Source organism: Alosa pseudoharengus, unplaced genomic scaffold (genome assembly GCF_046254945.1).
Source record: "Alosa pseudoharengus isolate Yale_2024_CS ecotype anadromous, Long Island Sound unplaced genomic scaffold, YU_APseudo_1.1 YU_APseudo_1.1_scf_5, whole genome shotgun sequence".
Taxonomy (NCBI): Eukaryota; Metazoa; Chordata; class Actinopteri; order Clupeiformes; family Clupeidae; genus Alosa; species Alosa pseudoharengus.
Window position 1 is genome coordinate 26,781,790 of NW_027468837.1, and position 20,000 is coordinate 26,801,789.

At 47.3% G+C, this 20,000-nt stretch overlaps 1 protein-coding gene across 3 annotated transcripts in view; it reads right to left on the reverse strand.

Moving 5' to 3' along the window:
- Positions 1-20,000, reverse strand: part of LOC143103655 (arf-GAP with GTPase, ANK repeat and PH domain-containing protein 1-like) — a 33,878-nt gene that overhangs the window by 5,756 nt on the left and 8,122 nt on the right. The window contains exons 1-13 of one of the 3 annotated variants that reach the window (XM_076267403.1): positions 16,973-17,375; positions 11,263-11,321; positions 10,864-10,951; positions 8,532-8,617; positions 8,225-8,366; positions 7,386-7,520; positions 4,900-5,021; positions 4,451-4,609; positions 2,920-3,000; positions 2,591-2,695; positions 1,148-1,307; positions 673-783; positions 193-330 (exon numbers count right to left, since the gene is read on the reverse strand). In XM_076267403.1, the coding sequence (XP_076123518.1) occupies positions 193-330; positions 673-783; positions 1,148-1,307; positions 2,591-2,695; positions 2,920-3,000; positions 4,451-4,609; positions 4,900-5,021; positions 7,386-7,520; positions 8,225-8,366; positions 8,532-8,617; positions 10,864-10,951; positions 11,263-11,321; positions 16,973-17,351 (1,765 nt within the window). In that variant the 5' untranslated portion in view covers positions 17,352-17,375. Of the gene's footprint in view, positions 1-192; positions 331-672; positions 784-1,147; positions 1,308-2,590; positions 2,696-2,919; positions 3,001-4,450; positions 4,610-4,899; positions 5,022-7,385; positions 7,521-8,224; positions 8,367-8,531; positions 8,618-10,863; positions 10,952-11,262; positions 11,322-16,972; positions 17,376-20,000 lie in introns of those variants that run through there. The other 2 variants (XM_076267402.1, XM_076267401.1) reach the window with 2 other exon arrangements.

The following is a 20,000-nucleotide window of genomic DNA, read 5'->3' on the forward strand; positions in this document are numbered from 1 at the left end:
ACAGGGGAGAGGGAAAGGTCCTACAATGTATAACACTCAACAAACATATTCCATGCAATCACATATTGAAACAAAGCTCTAGATCTAGGCTAGCCTGTATCTGTTCTTAGAGTGCATGCACTGAAGAGCTACTAGTGTTTGTGGGGTTGGGCTTGGTCAGTAATAATTAAACATGCTGTTGGGTAGTCTCACCCTCAGCTTGCCCGGACGCTGCTTCCCCTTTCTGGTTCATGCTCTTCTTCCTCCTTGTCTTCTTCCTGTCAATCATCGGGGAGGAGGGGCCAGGCTCTTTGCCAGATGTGGGGCTGGATACGCCCTCTACGGAAGAGTCTGGGGGTGAGAGAGAACATACAAGATCTACCCGAGACTTACACTTACATTACAGTTACATTCACAGATGAAGCACGTATGCATACACAATGTGACTGCACATGACAAGCCTTAGGAATGTATTTACAAAGAAAGCTTATGAAATAAAACCTGATGGCCATATTGTGAACCAAAAATTCTAATGCATCTCACACAAGACCGTACAAGAACCGAAGGCGGCCTGATTGCTGCTGATGTTTGCATAGTGTCAAATGAGCTGATGAGCCTATGAGCTGATGATATTATCTCATTATGTTGCAGTGGCATGGGGTTGTGAGGATGGCGGTACAGTGGAGAGCTCACCCATACTCTGAGCCTTACTGGAGAGTGTGGAGGGGTTGCGCTGCACCCCCCTGTTTCCCAGGCTCCGTCCGCCCTCATCCACAGTCAGGAGGCCGCAGGGATATGTAGGCACTAAAAACAGGACACAAGTCCGTACGATGGTATTACAAACTGTACATTCGAGAGAAGACATCCATCATAACTATATCATATATGAAATCAAATGTGACTCCCTTTCTCACTGGTTCAATTGATCTCAAGGTTTTCACTCTACAGAGGTCAAATCAGTTTACTGCTGTTCTCTAAGATTCATTTTGTTTGTCCCTTGGATTCAGAATGCATGATAAAGCATGGTAAAGCTCTTATAGAGAATCAAGGAAGCATGCAAGGTTATTTACATAAAGAAAGATTGTGTTATAATAAAAAAAAAACATCCCATCTCTCTCTCTCTCTCTCTCTCTCTCTCTCTCTCTCTCTCTCTCTCTCTCTCTCTCACCTGCTCCTGATCCCTCTGATCCTGGGGCGTCCTTTACCAGGCCGTTCTGTCCAGCAGGGGGACCCCCAGATGAGACGGCTCGAGGTGGACGCTTCCCTGGAATCTTCACAGTCACTCGCAGCAGGTCCATCTCCTTCCCGTGGACGTTCTGCATGTACTCCTGTCGGGTCAAAGGTCACAGAGAACGCTTCAGAGAGAGGGTTCTGAGCAATGCAAGAACATGGCCAAACTGAAAGGTTTGGTTTAGTTCAGATTCTGAGTTCACTTGCATTCAGGAGAACATCAGGTAAGAACATAAAGACTCCGATAAGAGGACAGACAGTCAACAAAAATGTGTGGAGACACATATCAAATTATTTTATGTTTAAAAAGCCTATATTTGGTAGCCTGGTCCTACCAAACTCTCGTACATTTCATAACATACAGAGAGTCTGGCCACTTTCCATTGCCAAGTGTTAACTTCCTTGAAGGCGAGTACTCTGTTGAAGTTTAAAACTATTGGATCTGCATAGAGCCACTCTGGATCTGCCATACCCAAACGTTTGGTCGTGACGTATGTCATGCTCAAACTAGTGCACGACCTCAACGTCATCGTTCTCTGCCACCCCCTCTGTTCGCTGATTGGACAGGTAGTTTCCACGGGGGGGGGGGGGGGGTCTTGTAAATTGTGAAATTATGACTATCTATACAAAACCAATTATCACAGAATACAAATAAAAATACAAGCTTTGCCTTGAATAGCACTTTCTGTAGTGGGATCTTATTTGACCCCTCGCAAACCTAGGCCATTAGAATGTTTGCCTGATATTCCTTCCTACATTGAAATTCCCTGTATGTCCCATTGGGCAGCAGTAATGTGAGCAGTCTAGCTTTCATCCAGCCTCATCCATCAAAAGCGCCCGGCTCCGAGCCATACTGTACTTAGTCACAGCCTTCAGAGCGAGGGGCGGAGGACAGTGGAGGCATAGACAGAGAGGGGAAGTCTCCAGGCAGATCATTATTCTGGTCTTTTTTTGCTGCATAGAAAAGCTCAGCACAGTTGAGTTTTGATATATCTGCTCATAAGGTGGAAACAAGCACAGCACGGAGCCAGTTGCCGGATGTGTGTGATCGGGGAAAGGCAACGAGAACCAATTCTGCACACTGTGGGGAACATTCTTACGAGGTTGGGATTTATCTGTATGCTGTGATCAATGTTTCGATTTGGGAGGATCTCTGTCAGAGAAGCTTATAAACAAGAATACAAACAAACAAACAAACACTTTTCTTTGCAGAAAAACTAAAATACACAGATTACTTTTAATAAATGAGGACTTACATTTCTATGCACACACACACACACATAAATACACTTGGAAGCACGAACATAAACGCAAACACTCAGATAATATCTCACACACACACAGAGAGTTTTGCTGTAGTGACAGCCTGTGGTCTACCTACATTGACACTAGAGTGGTAGGACAGCACCCCGTCACTGGACAGGGTGACATACTTCTTCTTCCATTCCTTGTTGATTGAGCTTCCACTGCGTTTCAGTAGAACACTCTGGTGCGATAGTCATAGAGAGAAAGAGAGAGACAGCATGAGTAAGGGTGAAGGAGGTTATGTGTGTGTGTGTGTGTGTGTGTGTGTGTGTGTGTGTGTGTGTTTGCATGCGTGTGTGATATAAAGAAAGTGGAGAAAAGAGATCTGGTTCATGCTCCAGAAGTGAGAAAAGCGCACATCACATCTCATGAACTCACACACTCCCCACACATACCAACACACACCTGTTTGATGGGGATTGCCCTTCCACTGCCAAAATCACATTTACTATCAACACTCCTCCTTTCATCGCTTCCATGGCGACCCTGAAACAGTAAATGGAGAAAAATATTTACATATTTATATTTATTTATACATAACATATATCAGTGTATTCACTAGTCCATTACCAGGAATAGTTTTTGCTCAAGCCTGCCTGCCAATAAAAAATAGTACAGATAATGTCATGAAAAGAGTTTTAGGGCCCTATTTTCCGACCTGGCGCAAGGCGGAAAACGGGTTATTAACCCAGCGCAACGTTTATTCCTATCTTGCAGGAAGGGGTCTGGCGAGTTGTCTAAAAATCGCTATCGTACACTACCTAAAACGCATTACGCCACTGACCAAGAGAAACCTGGTCAGAAGTTAATTGCGAGTTGTGTATATGTTATTTTAAGGGTGCATTATCAACAGTGATATGGGTGGGTGCACCATGCTTCTTTCATCCACGAACGCGCACCAACGCACATGCAAAACAGTACAAATTACACGATTACAATAGGAAACATAATTAGAATAAAGATATTACGAAATACATCTCACAATGAGTAGTTATTCACCATCATATGCAAATTGGTAATGACTGATAAAAGTGATTAGGCGAGGCGAGAGGAAAATATGAAGCACAGGTGAAGACCATAAGACGCACTGTCACGAGATGTAAGTAGCAACTCCTCTGCAGGATAAATGTCCTTAGGTTTTTTATTCAGTCATTCGAACAATATTTGGTAAGTGTTTTTTCAGGCTATGTTTTCAATGGTAACCTATTTTCAGTCAATAGTGAAAGTAACTGTGTATATCTGTTTTGTCGTTGACTATGAAACCACGGTGAAGTTAGTTTCACTTTTACAATGAGTTCAAATAATAGACGAGTGCAAATGTGTGTAGGCCATACTCTGCTAGGTTTTAGTAAAGCATGGTTTAGTGGAATAACTGTTCCATACAGTCTCGCATGCAAGCAGATTGCTTCAAATGTGCCGCTGACTATCAAAATACCGATGCACTGTTTGAAGTTGCGCTGCGCGCTGTTAAAGGGAATAACAGATGTCATCCTCATTGGTTTAAATGATGTTACGCCCAAAACACATCCATGACTGATTTAGAAGCATAAGGCCCACCTTCTTGCGCCATGCGCCGGACTTTTCATAACGTTTCATAACTAAACCACACCTAATATGGACTGAACAAACTCCGACATTTTTCTAAACTATTCGCCAGTGACCATGCGTTTTAGACCGTCATGATAGGGCCCTATATGTCTAATTATAGTATGATTTCACCAGAGTTATGGGTCTCTTTTGGATGAGCCTGATCCTGCCCATTACTGAAGATTCCTCAGCTAAGGACATCTGCTATTCAGGCTACAAAAAACCTTTCCTCATAGCTAGTGGCTGTTGACAGCTTTAAAATGAACACTAAAGACCCTTTTTGCTGAAGTTGCTCCTAACATGGTTCAGGAGAGAGTTCTGACAAGGCATAGGTCAAAGGTTAACTAACCGGAAATCTGGCCGTACGGCGGCGTGGGCCACTTCTGAGGGTCCCTGGGGTGGCGCTGCCAAACTTCTCTGCCCCCGACGCAACAATCTCCTTGTGACTATTGACCGGAGTAGAAGGCAGAGATGAGGAGTAGTCACTGCTCTGACCCCCATTACTTGCCTTCAGAGAGAGAGAGAGAGAGAGAGAGAGAGAGAGAGGGGGAAGAGAGACAGTGAGGGGGGGTAGATAGAGAGAGATGGGGGGGCAGAGAGGAAGAAAGACAGATATAAAGCAAAAAGGACAGAGAGGGGGTAGAGAGAGATTGACAGACAGGGGAAAAGGGAATAAAATGGTCAGAGTGAGCATATGATTGTTGTGACAGACAGCGAATGAGACATATACAGAGAGTATACCAAGCACAACCCCACAGTAGCAGGAGGAGAGGGGGAGGGGTTGGGGTTGAGACTCACCTGCCCAGGGAAGGCTCCTGACACTGGGGTTGATCCGCCGGAGTGACTCGGGGAGTTGGGGAGAGATTTGCAGGACGCAAACAGAGCGGCCTGCCTTTTCACTGTCACAATCTTCTGAGCAGCTGCAAGGACAGAGCAGACAAAAAAAGATGGGGATCAATGCAAAGTTCCTTAACATATAAAGGAGGCCATCAGATATCATGAAACATGCTTCTCTGTCAGATCCCAATATGTTACTTTTGCAACTAGCGAAAGGTTTTAGGGGTCTATTTGCCCTTGTATTACACAGCCCTGGTTGACTCTGAATCAAAGAGACATTTGTAGATGCTTTATTACTGACCTTAGAGTCATAAACATGATAAACACTAAACTTAATGTCTTTATCTTACCGCATTGTAGCTACCACATCTGTATGGTCTTTTCAAAGAATATAAAAGAATATAATAAACCTCAAGCAAAGCGACAATATCCTCAAGGAAAAACAAAAACAAAATAACAAAGACGTGCACTGAGGTAAACAACCAACAACGAATTCCCTTGCAGTATCTTACTCACATCAAGCTGCTGTAGTCCATGATATATACACACACACACACACACACACACACACACACACACACACACACACACACACACACACACTGAAGAAAAACTCAGGTTTATATTTATATTTACTGGTCGTTTGTGATAAGGTGGCTTATTTATCTCTCTTCCCTCTCCATTCTTCTAGCACACTCTTGTCACATCTTGTGGCCTTCCCTTTTCTCTCCTCAGAACTTCCTCTTCCATCTCTCGGTTCACATGCCGCCCTGAATATTGATGCATTTAAATGTGCGACTACATTATCGTGCTATTTCCCTTTTGAGAGCACACAGGAATATGTACAGGAAACTGCTGCTCACACTGCAATAGTCTACAGTAGTACAAGCTACTACATCTACAGTGCACGACTGCATGTCAAGCGCTAGATCAGAGAATTTATGCTCCTGTACATCAATTGGTAGGACATGGTGCAAACAGCACCAGGGTCACAAGGTAAATTCCCGGTGAGAACACCCTAGCTGCTAAGTATAAGTATATATACTCTTTTGATCCCGTGAGGGAAATTTGGTCTCTGCATTTATCCCAATCCATGAATTAGTGAAACACACTCAGCACACAGTGAACACACAGTGAGGTGAAGCACACACTAATCCCGGCGCAGTGAGCTGCCTGCAACAACAGCGGCGCTCGGGGAGCAGTGAGGGGTTAGGTGCCTTGCTCAAGGGCACTTCAGCCGTGCCTACTGGTCGGGGTTCGAACCGGCAACCCTCCGGTTACAAGTCCGAAGCGCTAATCAGTAGGCCACGGCTGCTCCCTGATACTGATAACATATGCACGATAGTGTCAGGCGTTTTGGATAAAATGTAATTAAATAACATTGATTGAATAATGGATTGATTGATTGATTGATTGATTGATTGGTTGATTGATTGGTTGATTGATTGATTGATACATTATTGAGTGTGCTTAGCTGTTAACGTTGCCTGTCTAGTAAACTGCTTTTACATGGACACAAACTCATCAACCCTGCAGACATCGTGCTGCAGCCCCTTTTTGGAGCTCCTTCTGGGCTGTGGGTTGGTGAAGAGAGCTTTCCACATGGATGCTGGCCCACATTGATTGCATTGCTCCCCACTGCCACTGTCAAGATGTCTGATAATGGATCTGCTCCACATAAGTCATTGCGTTTCATTGCACAGATGGCGACGTGACGAGTAACTGCAGGAGGTTGAGCTCATTGTCATGCTTCCAGCTTTACTGTACAGAGCATTACACTGATGAAAAATTCCATCACTAGATGGATATGTTCCTGCCCGTGATTTATGATCTCCTCCCACGGCCCTCACTGGACACCGTTCGCACCAGTCGCATACTGGCTGGCCATTTGTCATATGCAAGGTCAGGAGATGAAGGAATGGAACATGTTGCAGTATGACTGAAACCTGCAAACCTGTCTATCTTACCTCAGAGTTCTTTTGGTCTTTTAGATTTATCCAGTAAATGGTATATGTACAAACTATAGTTTCAAGTGTTAAGAAGAATCACTTTGTGAACAAGTCTTGTTTGAAGTGTTAAACAATGTGGCATGTATATTCTCCTAGTTTGTTAACTCATTCACACTGACAGGGAAGCTACACAAGGTGTGTAATTATAGTGCAAGCTAATTGTTACAGCAGACACAACACGAACGGAACGCTTCAGTTACGTGCCTGGTGTAGCTCAGCCCTGAGTCTCCATATAATCTGATGTTTCTAACACATTTTAAAAGGTGCTATACTATTGGTGCCTTTTTCTCATATCACCAAAGAATGTGCTTATGTAGGGAGAGATCATCAACTCAGCAGACTGGGCCCTGCACTTTTCAAGGAGATTTATAATGAACTCCCGACAAGAACACAAGACCCCTTCAGTTAAAGACACAGAGCAGCACCAGTAGACTTTACCTTCCGTGAAGACGCGGTTGACGTTGAGCCCGTAGGTGGCGCATGTCTCAAAGTAGGAACAGCGCCTGACATCGGAGCATAGCTGCCGGGCCCTGGCGTCTTCTATGACCCGCGGGTTGGAGCTGCTGATCTTATCTGAGCACAGACAGGAAACAGACCCATGAGCTGTTAACTGCTACAGAGACACGATGCAGAACACAGCAGCCGCCATGATGAGGCACAAGGAGACAAGGCGGGAGCGGTTTGTAGAGTCTGTGGCTAAAACCAATGACGCAATTGGTTTTACTCCACCTTACTCATGAACCAGTTCTCTCTTGTGCGTCTCTCACTACAGTGAAAACTTATGCTGGACAGTTCAGATAGTTATGAGGGAAGACTTCTACTTTCTGACCTATATCTATGGGAATTACAGTATTGATAGGATGCACTGGACAGCAAGATGTAATAATCCTAAGAAAATACTGTTCCACTTTAGCAGTGACATAATTAACTGAGGCTAACTTAATTAAAATTGGATTTGGACAATGCAGAAGTGACTAGTATGCACCAAATATTATACTGTAATGCACATTGACAATTTCTCCTGCATTCACTTCTGCTCTGTCAACTCTAGATATCCTCATGTCATTTTTACACAATATGTAAATACTACTACTACTACAGTATAGTGTTCAGTATACCAGGGTATATCTAAAAATCACCCAGATAACGGCCAAGACAGGAAGAGATCTGGTGAAGTTTTTAGTAACGGTGTGAGTCAGTTTCCTCTTTGTGTCAGTGCTGTATACTTCTGTGGGGACCTGAATGCAAACTTCACTGATGGTCTGGGTCTGTCTCACCTTGAGTGCCCACTACTATGAAGGGGACCTCTGCTACATTTCGGTGGGTGGACAGCTGGCTGTAGTTGTTGTAGACCTCCTGGAAGCTGGACTCGTTCTCCAAGCTGAAGACCAGGATCACACCATCTACCCAGCTACAGAACTGAAGGGAAATGGAGAGAAAGGAGCAGAGATGCACGTTCATGTGAAACACACACACACTCTCTCACACACACACACACACACACACACACACACACACACACACACACACACACACACACACACACACACACAATGTCTCTCTCTCATGCGGACGCTCACTCACTTGAGCATCTGGCAGGCCTGGTTCTTCTCTAATGAGCAGCAGGTGACTCTGTCCGTCCACCAGCACTTCCTTCTTAAAACGGCCCCCTGAAAAACACACACACACACACAAACCACAGATCCCAGATCAGACAGACATGCTCTGCTTACTCACACACACACTGAAAGAGTGAGAAGTGTAACGGAGGCCACAAATTAGTGACACCAGCAAGAGAGGTGGATTATTTTAGTGTGATGTATTGTTTTTTTTTTCATTCTGTTATTACACCTCTCTATAAATATGGTTACCTCTCACTTCTTTCATTCTGTTATTACACCTCTCTATAAATGGTTACCTCTCACTTCTTTCAAAAAAGATGCATGTGAATTCTTCACAGTGCACAGCCTGCATTTCTGAATAATTTAATAGCTATGAGGTCTGTGTCCTTCATTTTTCAAAAATGTTCCATTTAAAAATACAAAAGTAGAGATTAGCACAACGCAGCACAGCACAGCACACTCCAACAGGTACAGCCACGCACAGTGTTGGGCAAGTTACTGAAAATTAGTAATTAGTTACTGTTACTAGTTACTTCTTTCAAAAGTAATTCAATTACGTTACCAATTACTGTATATCAAAAGTAATTAGTTACTAGAGAAAGTAACTTTTGAGTTACTTTTAAGTCTGCTTTTAAAATGTCAATATGAACAGTACTGAACAGTCACACACACAATAAACCTAATTTTTGGACCTATTTATTGTAGTTTCAATGGGCCTTCAAATCAATAGCCTTGTGCATGAGTTCTCAAACTTTTTCCGACCACAAAACATTCTACAATGCATGAAGGCCTCCCTGACCTTGTTTTGCGCCACCCTCACCATGTAGGTGGTTTGATAGATATGTACAGTACACTGCCTACTGCTTGCCTATTATTTGCCTTCTGCAATATAGTAATAAGTTATTATTATCATTATTATTGCAATCCTTCTGTAGGCTACATGGAATTCGTTCAATGGGATGTAATGTGAAACAATGTTAAATGGCCTATTTTCAAAGCAGTTATTGTCTGCTCACACACACATAACCTTAGGTTATCGTCATCCTGCTTTGAACACAGTTGTATTATATAGCATTTTAAGCACCACCAGTTTGGGAAAAGCCTGCGCTGCACAAGTGCTGACCTACCGAAATAAGTTCTAATGCATCCGAGAGTTTGGGATTGTCGCGCACTATGCAGAAGGTTACTCTTCAGCTGATAAGGTGTTCCAGAGAGAAGTTGCATGTTCCGTCACAGACAAATGAATCCATAACACCATGGACGTCAATTCCGATGTAAACATAGCCTACTGTGCAAATAACTCAAGTCGCTGTTACGTACGGTAGGCTATTTGGAGGTTTCTTTATCTGGTAAGTGAAATCTGCATTTTCCTCTCGAGTTAAACGTGTGCTTGCTTGTGCCAAGGCTATATATAGGCTACCGTAGCCTATTGGTGTTGTGGCGTGGCTATGTTGTGAAATTGATATAACGAGGCTTTTGCGCAATAGGCGAAAAAGAGCGGAGATAAACAACAATGCGCTTTTACTGTAGTGGAGCTTACGAGATGGAAACGAAAGGGAAAAGGCTTTTAAGATGCCCATTTAAATTGTAGCGTAATGCACTCTTGTGTGTTTTAGCATTAATCCCGAATAAGGAGGAATGTGAGGAGGCTCCTATTAACTGTAAAGAATGCATCTGCAATCTAAACATGAAACACAATCGCTGGAAACACAGCTAAGGTCGGGAGACAAAGCAGCAAATGTGCATCTTGTCTGCAGTCGTTCATTCAAGATCAACAGAGTAACGCAAGTAACGAATTCTTTGAAATTTCAGTAATTGTAATTGCGTTACTGGATTTACAAAAATACTTCGTTACATGCTCGTTACCACTAAAAGTAGTGGAATTACAGTAACGCATTACTTTGTAACGCATTACTCCAGGGGTCAAGGGATCTTGTGTACTAAGAAAATGAATATCTTCACATTACCATCACTTTGAATAAAGTATAAAGTATTATCCTTCATACAGTCAAGCGCCATTTGGCAGTGTGAGTGTGTGAGTGTGTGTGTGTGTGTGTGTGTGTGTACGTGCATGTACGTGTGTGTGTGTGTGTTTGTGTGCATGTGCGTTTAACACACACACACACACACACACACACACACACACACACACACACACACACGGAGGCCACAAATTAGTGACACCAGCATGTGCGTGTGTGTGCGTGTGTGTGTGTGTGTGTGTGTGTGTGTGTGTGTGCATTCATGTGTGTGCATGTGTGTGTTAAGCATAAAGATGGGCGGAGGCTACAAACCCTCGGGGCTCTCCAGAGGCAGGTAGCTGCCAGTCATGTAGCGGTGCACCAGCGCCGACTTCCCACTTTGCAGACTACCCAGAACCCCCTGTGAGAGAGCAACAGCAAACACAGACACTGCCTTAGACACACTCACTCACACAAACAAGAACGGGGTCCTGTAGAAGAATAAAAAACACACACTCAAACTTCCGTGCACATTTTCTCACAAGCAACCAGAGCCAATCAAAGGGACTTTGGGCTGCCCGCAAGAGCGAAAGTGCCCGAGGATGTTTCGCGAGTTCTTCAACGGTTGGCTCTGGATCAGTCGGAACGGCACCCGCAGGGGATGCCTTTAAAGGAATAACTTACCACGGAATTTCCGAAACAAACAGAGACAAACAAACTTCGCCTCCTTACCAGACGGAGCTCTTGGATGGCACGGCTCAAAATCCATTCCTGACTGTTGGCACACGCTGCTGTTAAGGGGAAGAGAGAAAGAGAGAGAGAAAGAGAAGGAAAAGAGAAAAAAAGAAAGAGAAAATGAGAGATAGTAAAAGAAAGAGATGGGTAGAAACAGAGATGGAGATACAAAGAGTAAGATCAACTTATTCCCAATACATGGTTTTGGCAACTTTTGGTAACAAAACCACATATTTTGTGCATCATAATGTACATCATGTCATGTCCATCACTCAATCTGATCTGACCTCAGACCTTGTGTTGACCTCAATGACCTCAGTGATGTTAACACTCACAGAGATTACACCCACCTTCACACACACACACACACACACACACACACACACACACACTTTTCACAGAAACAGCCAGGTGTGTTGAGATGCCACAGGGTATACTAATTGCCATTTGCACACACTCTCCCTCTCACACACACACACACACACACACTTCAGAAGCACCGACCTTGGCACCAAGGAAGACTCTTAAAGTCACCCGCCCATGTGCTGTGCCTATTGGCCCCTATCTAGCTGGTACAGTGAGGAATGCCACTGGGGACTATCTGTGCCCTCCTTCCCCACCATGCACGGCCAGTCACACGTCCAGATGGCCTGAGGCACAGCGGGAGAGGGCTGGACGGAGGGATGGATGGATGGAGTGAGAGAATGAAGGAGAGGTGAGGAGAGAGGAGTGAAAATTAATTGCGGCAGGCTCCATGGGGGCCAAATAGCGCAGGTTCCAATTCATTAACAGCCCTGTAGAAAACCTGAGGAGTACAACTCTGTGTGTATGTGTGTGTTTCTGTATATAATGGGAATGTGTGAGTCTGTGTTTGTATGTGTTTATGTGTATATCTGTGAGAGAGAGTGTGTGTGTATGTGTATGTCAATATGTGTTTGAGAGTGGGTGTGTGTTTGTGCAAGAGTAGAATGTGCACATATGTGCGATATATATCATCATAACTGCATAAGAGTCTATTAGTGTACCTGCGCATAACAACAACTATTCATGTGCTTATGCCTTTCCTGCTGCATGCTAATCTTGTAGTAGAGTACATGGTGTGTGTGTGTGTGTGAGTGTGTATGTGTGTGTGTGTGTATGAGTGTGTGTATGCTAATCTTGTAGTAGAGTACATGGTGTGTGTATGTGTGTGTGTATGCGTGTGTGCATGCATGTAGGCATGTGACGGTGCGTTGAGTATGCTACAGTTGTTTATGTACTGCTTGAGCATGAGCTCACACTTGTACCCAGGCTTGTTCTGGAGTGTTTTTGAGCTCGTCATGGGCGGGCTGCGCTTGCACTTTGCTGTCACTTCCTCATCACAGTTGTGGCATCATGCCCCGGTCCTTCCACTTCATCACGGATGAAAGAGAATATGGATCTCCACACAGCAGCACAGAGTGGAGCGGAGTGGAGACACAAACACACAGTGCTAGTGGTTCCGCTCCAGGAGAACACGGATGAGGACTGCAGCGATGGAAAGCCCAGAACAGTCGGCTTTTCTCTCAACTCTCGCGCTCTCTCCTCCACGCTCGCCATCTCAATAATAGATGAAGGGGGGGGGGGGGGGGGGCAGGTGCAAGCAGTGAGCGTCTGCCTGTGTGTGCAAACTGCTGATGAGCTAGCTCAGTGTGTGTGTGTATATGTGTGTGTGTGTGTGTGTGTGTGTACCGGTATGTGTGTGTGTTTGTGTTTGTGTGTGTGTGTGTGTGTGCGTGCAAAGATGTGTGCGTGCGCGCATCTGTGTCTTAATATGTGTGTGTGTGGGTGAGTGACGGACTGTGAGGGGAGAAAAGGGCCACCACGCCATTACCTCAGCATAATGAAAGACAGGCCCTCAGGGGCCATCACTTAGAGGCCCCTAGAGAGGCAACATTGTAAAACTGTGGTCATGCATGAAGGCAGCCTAATACATCATGACGAGTAGCGCAGCGCTGCTTGGAAGACAACATTGGGGGCTTAAAACACCAAACACCTGTTATGGCCTATGCAGATTACACAATGTTTTTTGTCTTCCACGATGGTCATTCATATCCAGCCACGACACTTGAAATGTTTTGGCTACGACAAAATCGTGGCAAAATCGAGCTGAAATTGTGTAGTCTGCATAGGTCATTAGACACCTCAACACTTACAGGCTTAATTTCAGATCCATCATATTATATTTACAATGCCTGGCTTCGCCCAAAACAGGGGATAATTCTCTATGCACAAAGATGCATTTGTGTGGGTGATTGTTTGTCTGTGTCGATTTCCTTACTCAAAATAGAACTGTGTTGTGTCCTATTTCTGAAATCATTCCAAAATGATCACTGCAGGAGATTTGAAACTGACCTCCCTCATGAAGTGAGAGATTTGAAAAGGCAATGTCTCACTGAAAAAAACGCTTCCCAGAAAAAAAAAAAAAATAATTTCCTTTGAAGTAGATTCTAGCATCATGTTCCTTCAACTGTGCTTACTACGCTTCTTAAGAAAGAGGCCTCAGCGTAATCGTGTCGATTGCGTGTTCCGGTGAGCTCTGTGGTATTGTAGGGTGGGTGGCGTGGCTGTCACTCCCGCCCTGGAGCTGTGCGGTGTTAGAAGAGCCAGAGGTACAGAGGCACACACACACACACACACACACACACACACACACACACACACACACACTACTCCTGCTGAAGGGGGGACACGGCTCCTCGCTATGGTTTATGATCCTCTTCCACCGCCTCGTCTCCAGTCAATGCCCTCATCTGGGCTTTTAATCTACTCTCCTTCTCTCGTCTTTCTTCTCCCTCCCTCTCTCTTTCTTCGCCAGCCCCGTCCTCTCTCTCTCTATTCTCTCTCCTCTCTCTCTCCTTTTACTACCTCACAGTCACACACAAACACACGGTCACTGTCTCTCTCTCTTTTACTCACTCTTACAAATGCGTGCACACACACACACATCCACACACACACAAATGTTGCTCTCTTGTTCTCTGTCAGCGTTTTCATGGTTTCCTGTGTGTGTGTGTGTGTGTGTGTGTGTGTGTGTGTGTGTACATGTGTGCATGTTTGTGTTTGTGTGTGTGTGCTCTGTGATGAGCTATAGGTTGAGTGAAGCAGGTATTTGTACGTGACTACCCCCTATAGTGTGTTTGTGTGTGTTTGGAGGTCCTCAAGGCTAGACGCCCAGTATGAAAGGCATGCGGAGCACTTAGACTGAGTTTATACCGAAAGAAAAAAAGAAAATAAACCAAGAGAAAAAGAAGAGAGAGAAAGACAGAGAGAGAGAGTTGAATGAAAGTGGCAAGAGAGAGCAAAAACAGCTTACATTGGGAGAGGAGGATGTTGCTTAAGGCAATGGACAGCTTCCCAAATACACACCAGGCAGGGATAATGGAGTAGCATGTAGAAAGATATTCTGTGTGTTTTTCACTTTAGAACTGAAGCATTGAGCTTTAAAGCCCTCCATTCACACATAGAAATACCGCACACACCTTCATTAACACACACACACACACACACACACACACACAGCCTCACCCTCGACCAATGCCAAAAGCCTTCAGACAGTGTTGTCCTTTCATGCTATAAATTCACTTCTCACTACATGGACACACACACACTTACACAGAAAAAACATACACACAGATACACACACTCTCCCATAGAAATCCACACAGACTCATGAAAATTCAACATACATATACATACACACACACACACACACACACACACACATACAGAGAGAGTGTGAAATGAAGTATCCCATCTCTCTTTATGCACAGGAAGTGATCACCACTGTGGGCTCATCTCAGTGACATTTCAAAAGCTTCTTGTCCCTTTTTTTTTTAAAGACTACACCCCTCCGCCTCCTCCTCCACCCCTGCCCCCCCTTTTCTCTCTCCCTCTCTTTCCAGCGTCACACAGCCATCCAACTAGCATCTCTCCTCGTCCTCTGTTGCCATGGCAACCCTTCCTCCAGAAACTGCCTGGCTCCCGCACAATAAATGCTCTCATAGAAACAGCGGTGCACACACACACACACACACACACACACACACACACACACACACACACACACACACACACACACACAAACCGCAGAAATCAAACAACCAGGCACACAACTCAACAAAACCCGCACACGCATTATCCCTCCAAACACATTGTGCACACACACACACACACACACACCCTGAGATGAGTCATAAATTAGGGGCACCTCTGCTTCATCACTGGGATGCTCACATTCTCAAATGAATGGAGCTCTCAGACCAGCAGTGAGCCTAGCCATAGGTGAGGTATGCCTGCAGAGCACAAATCCAAATCTATTCCTTAACCTAATTATTTTATCCACAGGGTGTTCATTTCAACTCACATTCACATATTTAACCATGAGGCACCTCTGCATTACAAAAAACCCTACCCCTCCTCCCTTCCCTCGCTCACTTCATCCCTCCCCCCCCTTCCTCTCTCTCCCTCGTTCTACTCCTCCATTCATGCCCTCTGAGGACAGCGGTACTGTGTACTACCACTCTCTTCATTATTGATGCGACACTTATTCCGGACAAATAATTCAGCATGTAACGCTGTCACGTATGTTTGACAACACTGATCCCCGAAGAGACTTAAACGGAGGTGGATAAGAGATAGATGCCCACCGTGGAGACGGATCTGGCCCAGATGTGGATTTTGGGGCATGAGAACAAGTGCCAGACCTGCTCCAAAGATGGCTGCTATCTATGTACTCATCAAAACCCTGTTTCTTTTGCTCATCAGATCCTGGCAGAAAGGTCATGTTCAGTCACAATATCATCACCATCACCTTCCACCAACCATCGACATCATCATCATCATCATCATCATCATCATCATCACCGCTGACAGTATCACTGGTATTAGCATGGCTGGTCCTTCACTGACAGTGATCACCATCGTATCCTTAGCTGTTGGGAAAACCCACCTAAATCCCTCCTCTGAGACACACAAGCCCTGCCCCCCGGTCACTCAGAGGCTCATTCCAAGCCTGTACACAAAACCTTTCCCATTGACACGATCAGATTTATTGATCAGCCATGCCTTGCTGAGGCAAGACACCTGACAATACCATCCATCCAAAAAAGCTTTTTACTGAATAACTTCACGCCATTGGTGCCAATTCTCTCTCATTCAACAGCTGTGAATGAGATCATCAGTCGTGTGTGCAGCAGAAAGGCAACAAACCCAAAATTTGCCTTCCGGCTCAGATGACCCTCCTATAAGGTCAAGCTGTCCCACAAGCAAGAGCCCAAAATATGTTGGCAATATTTCAAAGCAGAGTGAACTCTATTAGCCCTACAGACTCTCTGCCTTGTAAAGTGCCTTCCTAGTAATCATCCATCATGATAGATGAATCATCCATCATGACGCAATCTGATCACCTTTCATATTTAAACACACACATACTGCATGCTCATATACACACAATTTCATCCTCTGCTTCCTTCCGTAGAAAGAGACAGATATATGGAGAAGAAATATGGAGGAGAGGAGAGTAAGGGATGAGTAAAGGGATGAGAGTGATGGAGTAATGTGAGGCTGAATGACGTATAGAGAACGGAGGTCCAGAAACCAAGCAAAATGGGATCAGCTGAGCGGATTGCTGTATATGTGTGTGTGCGTGTGTGTGTGTGTGTGTGTGTGTTTAGAGCATCCCTCTTACCGTCCTCCTCGCTGGACCCCCTCTGCACGGAGCTGTAGAGGGGTGTGGGCGTGGGGGGCAGTGTGGCGGCCGTAGGTGGCGCCGGCGTGCTCTTGGTGAAGATGCCACTGATGAACTTGAGCATCTTGCGGTCGCGGGCCGGGGCCTGTCCCTGAGCCGCCGCCCCGCCGACACCACCCCCCCTCTGGGCCTCCTTTCCCCGCCGCAGGTCTTCGGACAGCGAGTGCAGGTCGCTGTTGTCCAGCGTGCGGCTCTTGCCCTTGCGCTGGGGCTTGGCGGGCTGCGCCTGCGTGGCGGGGGCCGGCAGCGACGTGGAGCCCGCCTTCAGCCGGTCCGAGCGCGGGCTCTCCCGGGCCAGCGTCGCTGCGGAGACGCCCATCGGGCCCACGCCGCCGACACCGACGCCGCTCATGCGCTGGAACATTCCCCGGCCCTCGCTCTCGGACCAGGAGGCGCGGTACGGCCCCATGGTCATGGTGATGGTGGTGGGCGGCGAGCGCTCGCGTGCCTTGCGGTCCAGGCTCTTGGCCGACGGCGGCACGCTCTGGCTGGCCTCGCGCAGCTCCCGCCGGCTCACCGTGGCGACAGCGGCGGCGTGCGAGCGCAGCAGGGCCTCGGGCCGCTGGCTCGGCCGCCCTGTCAGGCTGGCCCGGCTCGGTGTGCCGTTGGAGCCGTGGTCAATCCACTCGGGGACGCCACGGTGTGGCGGTGGGAAGACCTCCCGGTAGAGGTCGATCTTGGCCGCATCATCCCGGCGCTCCCGCTCGCGATCCAGGGTCACCATCCCCGGGCTGCCCAGCAGCTCCATGCCCGCCTTGTCCTTCACGGGCACCAGCGGCACGGTCTTGTCGCGTGGTTTCGGGACGGGCGTTCTGGGCGGCCGCCCGTCGCTGCTCTCAGGCCTCCTCTTCTCCCTGACCGCCCAGCTGGCCCTCATCTCCACCTCCACGGCCTCCTTCTCCTTCAGCCGCTCCTTCTCCTGCACCTCCACCTCCTGCTTCTCCGGCTGAGCCACGCGCTCCTCCATCGCCTCCTCTTCCTCCTCCTCCTCCTCTTCCTCCTCCTCGTCTTCCTCATCCTCCCCATCCTGCCCCCTCAGGTCCTGACCCGGGCCTAGGGGCAGGGGGCTCGGGGCCGGGGGCAGAGCCAGGGTCGCGGCCTTCTCCGGGAGAGACCCATCGCCCTCGGTGCTGCCGACGGCCTCGACCTTGACGAGTGTGAGGGAGATGAGGTAGGTGGTGCGTCGCTGCAGGGTCCCTGATCGACTCATGTGGGCGACGGAGAGACACAAAGGCAGACACGGAGAAAGAGAAAAAGAAACGACGCACACAGAGAGAAAGAGGGAGAGAAAAGGTCCAGGAAAGTGCCTCTGCTATGTGAACAGAGCGACACTTGTTAGCAAGATGGGGAGAGAGAGAGATAGACAGTTAGATAGACACAGAGGGATGGGGGTCCTTGTTTGGTCCACTGTAGCCAAATTGCCGAGCAATATCGCTGAACCAGAGCAGAACCCTAAGAGGACGCTGGTTCCACCGGCCCAGATGTTCCCCCAACCTCGATGAGGTTCTACCACGGGCAAGAAGAATACTACACCTGAGGCCAAAGCAGGCTGAAGTCACAGGTAGAATTAGACAGGAATGAATCGGCTGTGATGACGGTTTCAGTTGTCAGGCTCCAAACCTCAGGAGGGGCCAGTCACAAACCCATCCACTGGAATGTTGTCCTCGACATGTCACTTGGCGAGACGCTCTCTTTGTGTCCTGGTCTGTGTTCCTCTTCACAGTTGACAGAATGTCTCAGTCCTCCTCACATGCACATACATGCATTCACACACACACGCACACCCTTACACACATACACACACACACACTCGCTCACTCACGGCCGATCCTTTTTCCGCTCCCTCTCGCTCTCCACTGATGCCTGGCGTCCCGTCCTGCCATCGCCTCTATCTGTGGTGGGGGGTGGAGGTGGTGTGGGGTGTGGGGAGGTAGAGGGTCACAGACTCACAGGCTGCTCGTGGGGTGGGGGGGGGGGGCGGATGGTGGGAGGGCTATGGTCTAGACTCCAGCATTATGCAACTGGAAACACGCGAGACACTGGAGCATAGCTCTCCATTCATGCGCCGTTCGTCCCCTTCTTCACGGAATAAAATCACACGCGAGCCCCCGTCTGTGTCTGGCACTCTCCGCTCACCGTGGTGGTGGTCGTGTCGCCGGGAGGGCTCTCCGTCTCTCTCGCTCGCTCAGTCCCTGACGTTATTCCCGAAAGCTCAGGCTGAAATTCCTGCTGCAGAAAACAAGAATATACAGGATAGGATATTTCCAGGAACGCTTAGGCGTCGAGCGAGGTGCGTACTCGCCAGTGCCGAGTACTTGATTCCTGGTTCCTGGCGTCTTGGCTTCCCTCCTGGCTGCACTGTAATCCAAGCGCTGAATGAATCTGCGCTGTTGTCAGGGGAAAAGGGCAGACGTAGAGGACAGCGGAGAGAGAGAGAGCGAGGTGATCGTCCGCTCCAGAGCTGAGTAACGCTCTCAGTATGAGAAGCGTGCGCGTGAGAGCGAGCGAGAGAGAGAGAGAGAGAGAGAGAGAGAGAGAGAAAAGGGAGAGAGAGAGCGAGGGGAGAGACAGAGAGAGGGAGAGGCGTGAAGGTTGGATGAAAAAAAAGGCATTCATTAAGGAAATCGTTCACGTGTAGCGCTGCATGTGACGGCGTGTGCATCCCTCTCGTTCCGTCGGCGCGGGGCGACGCGTGGGGGAGTGACGAGCTCACGCGACGGGCTCACGTCTTGGGTGCCACTGCTGTGCAGATCAATGAGAAAACAGCTGTTGTTATCCCCCCCCTCACACAGCAAAGAGAGGCAGAGGCAGAGAGAGAGAGAGAGAGAGAGAGAGAGAGGGGGATGGACCTCCGTAAATGACAAAAAAGCTGTGGCAGCAGCAGTAGCATCCGTTAGACCTCCCTCCTTAATGGTGGTGCACCTCCTCTCTTCTCCTCCTCCTATGACAACATCCCTCGCTCCACAAT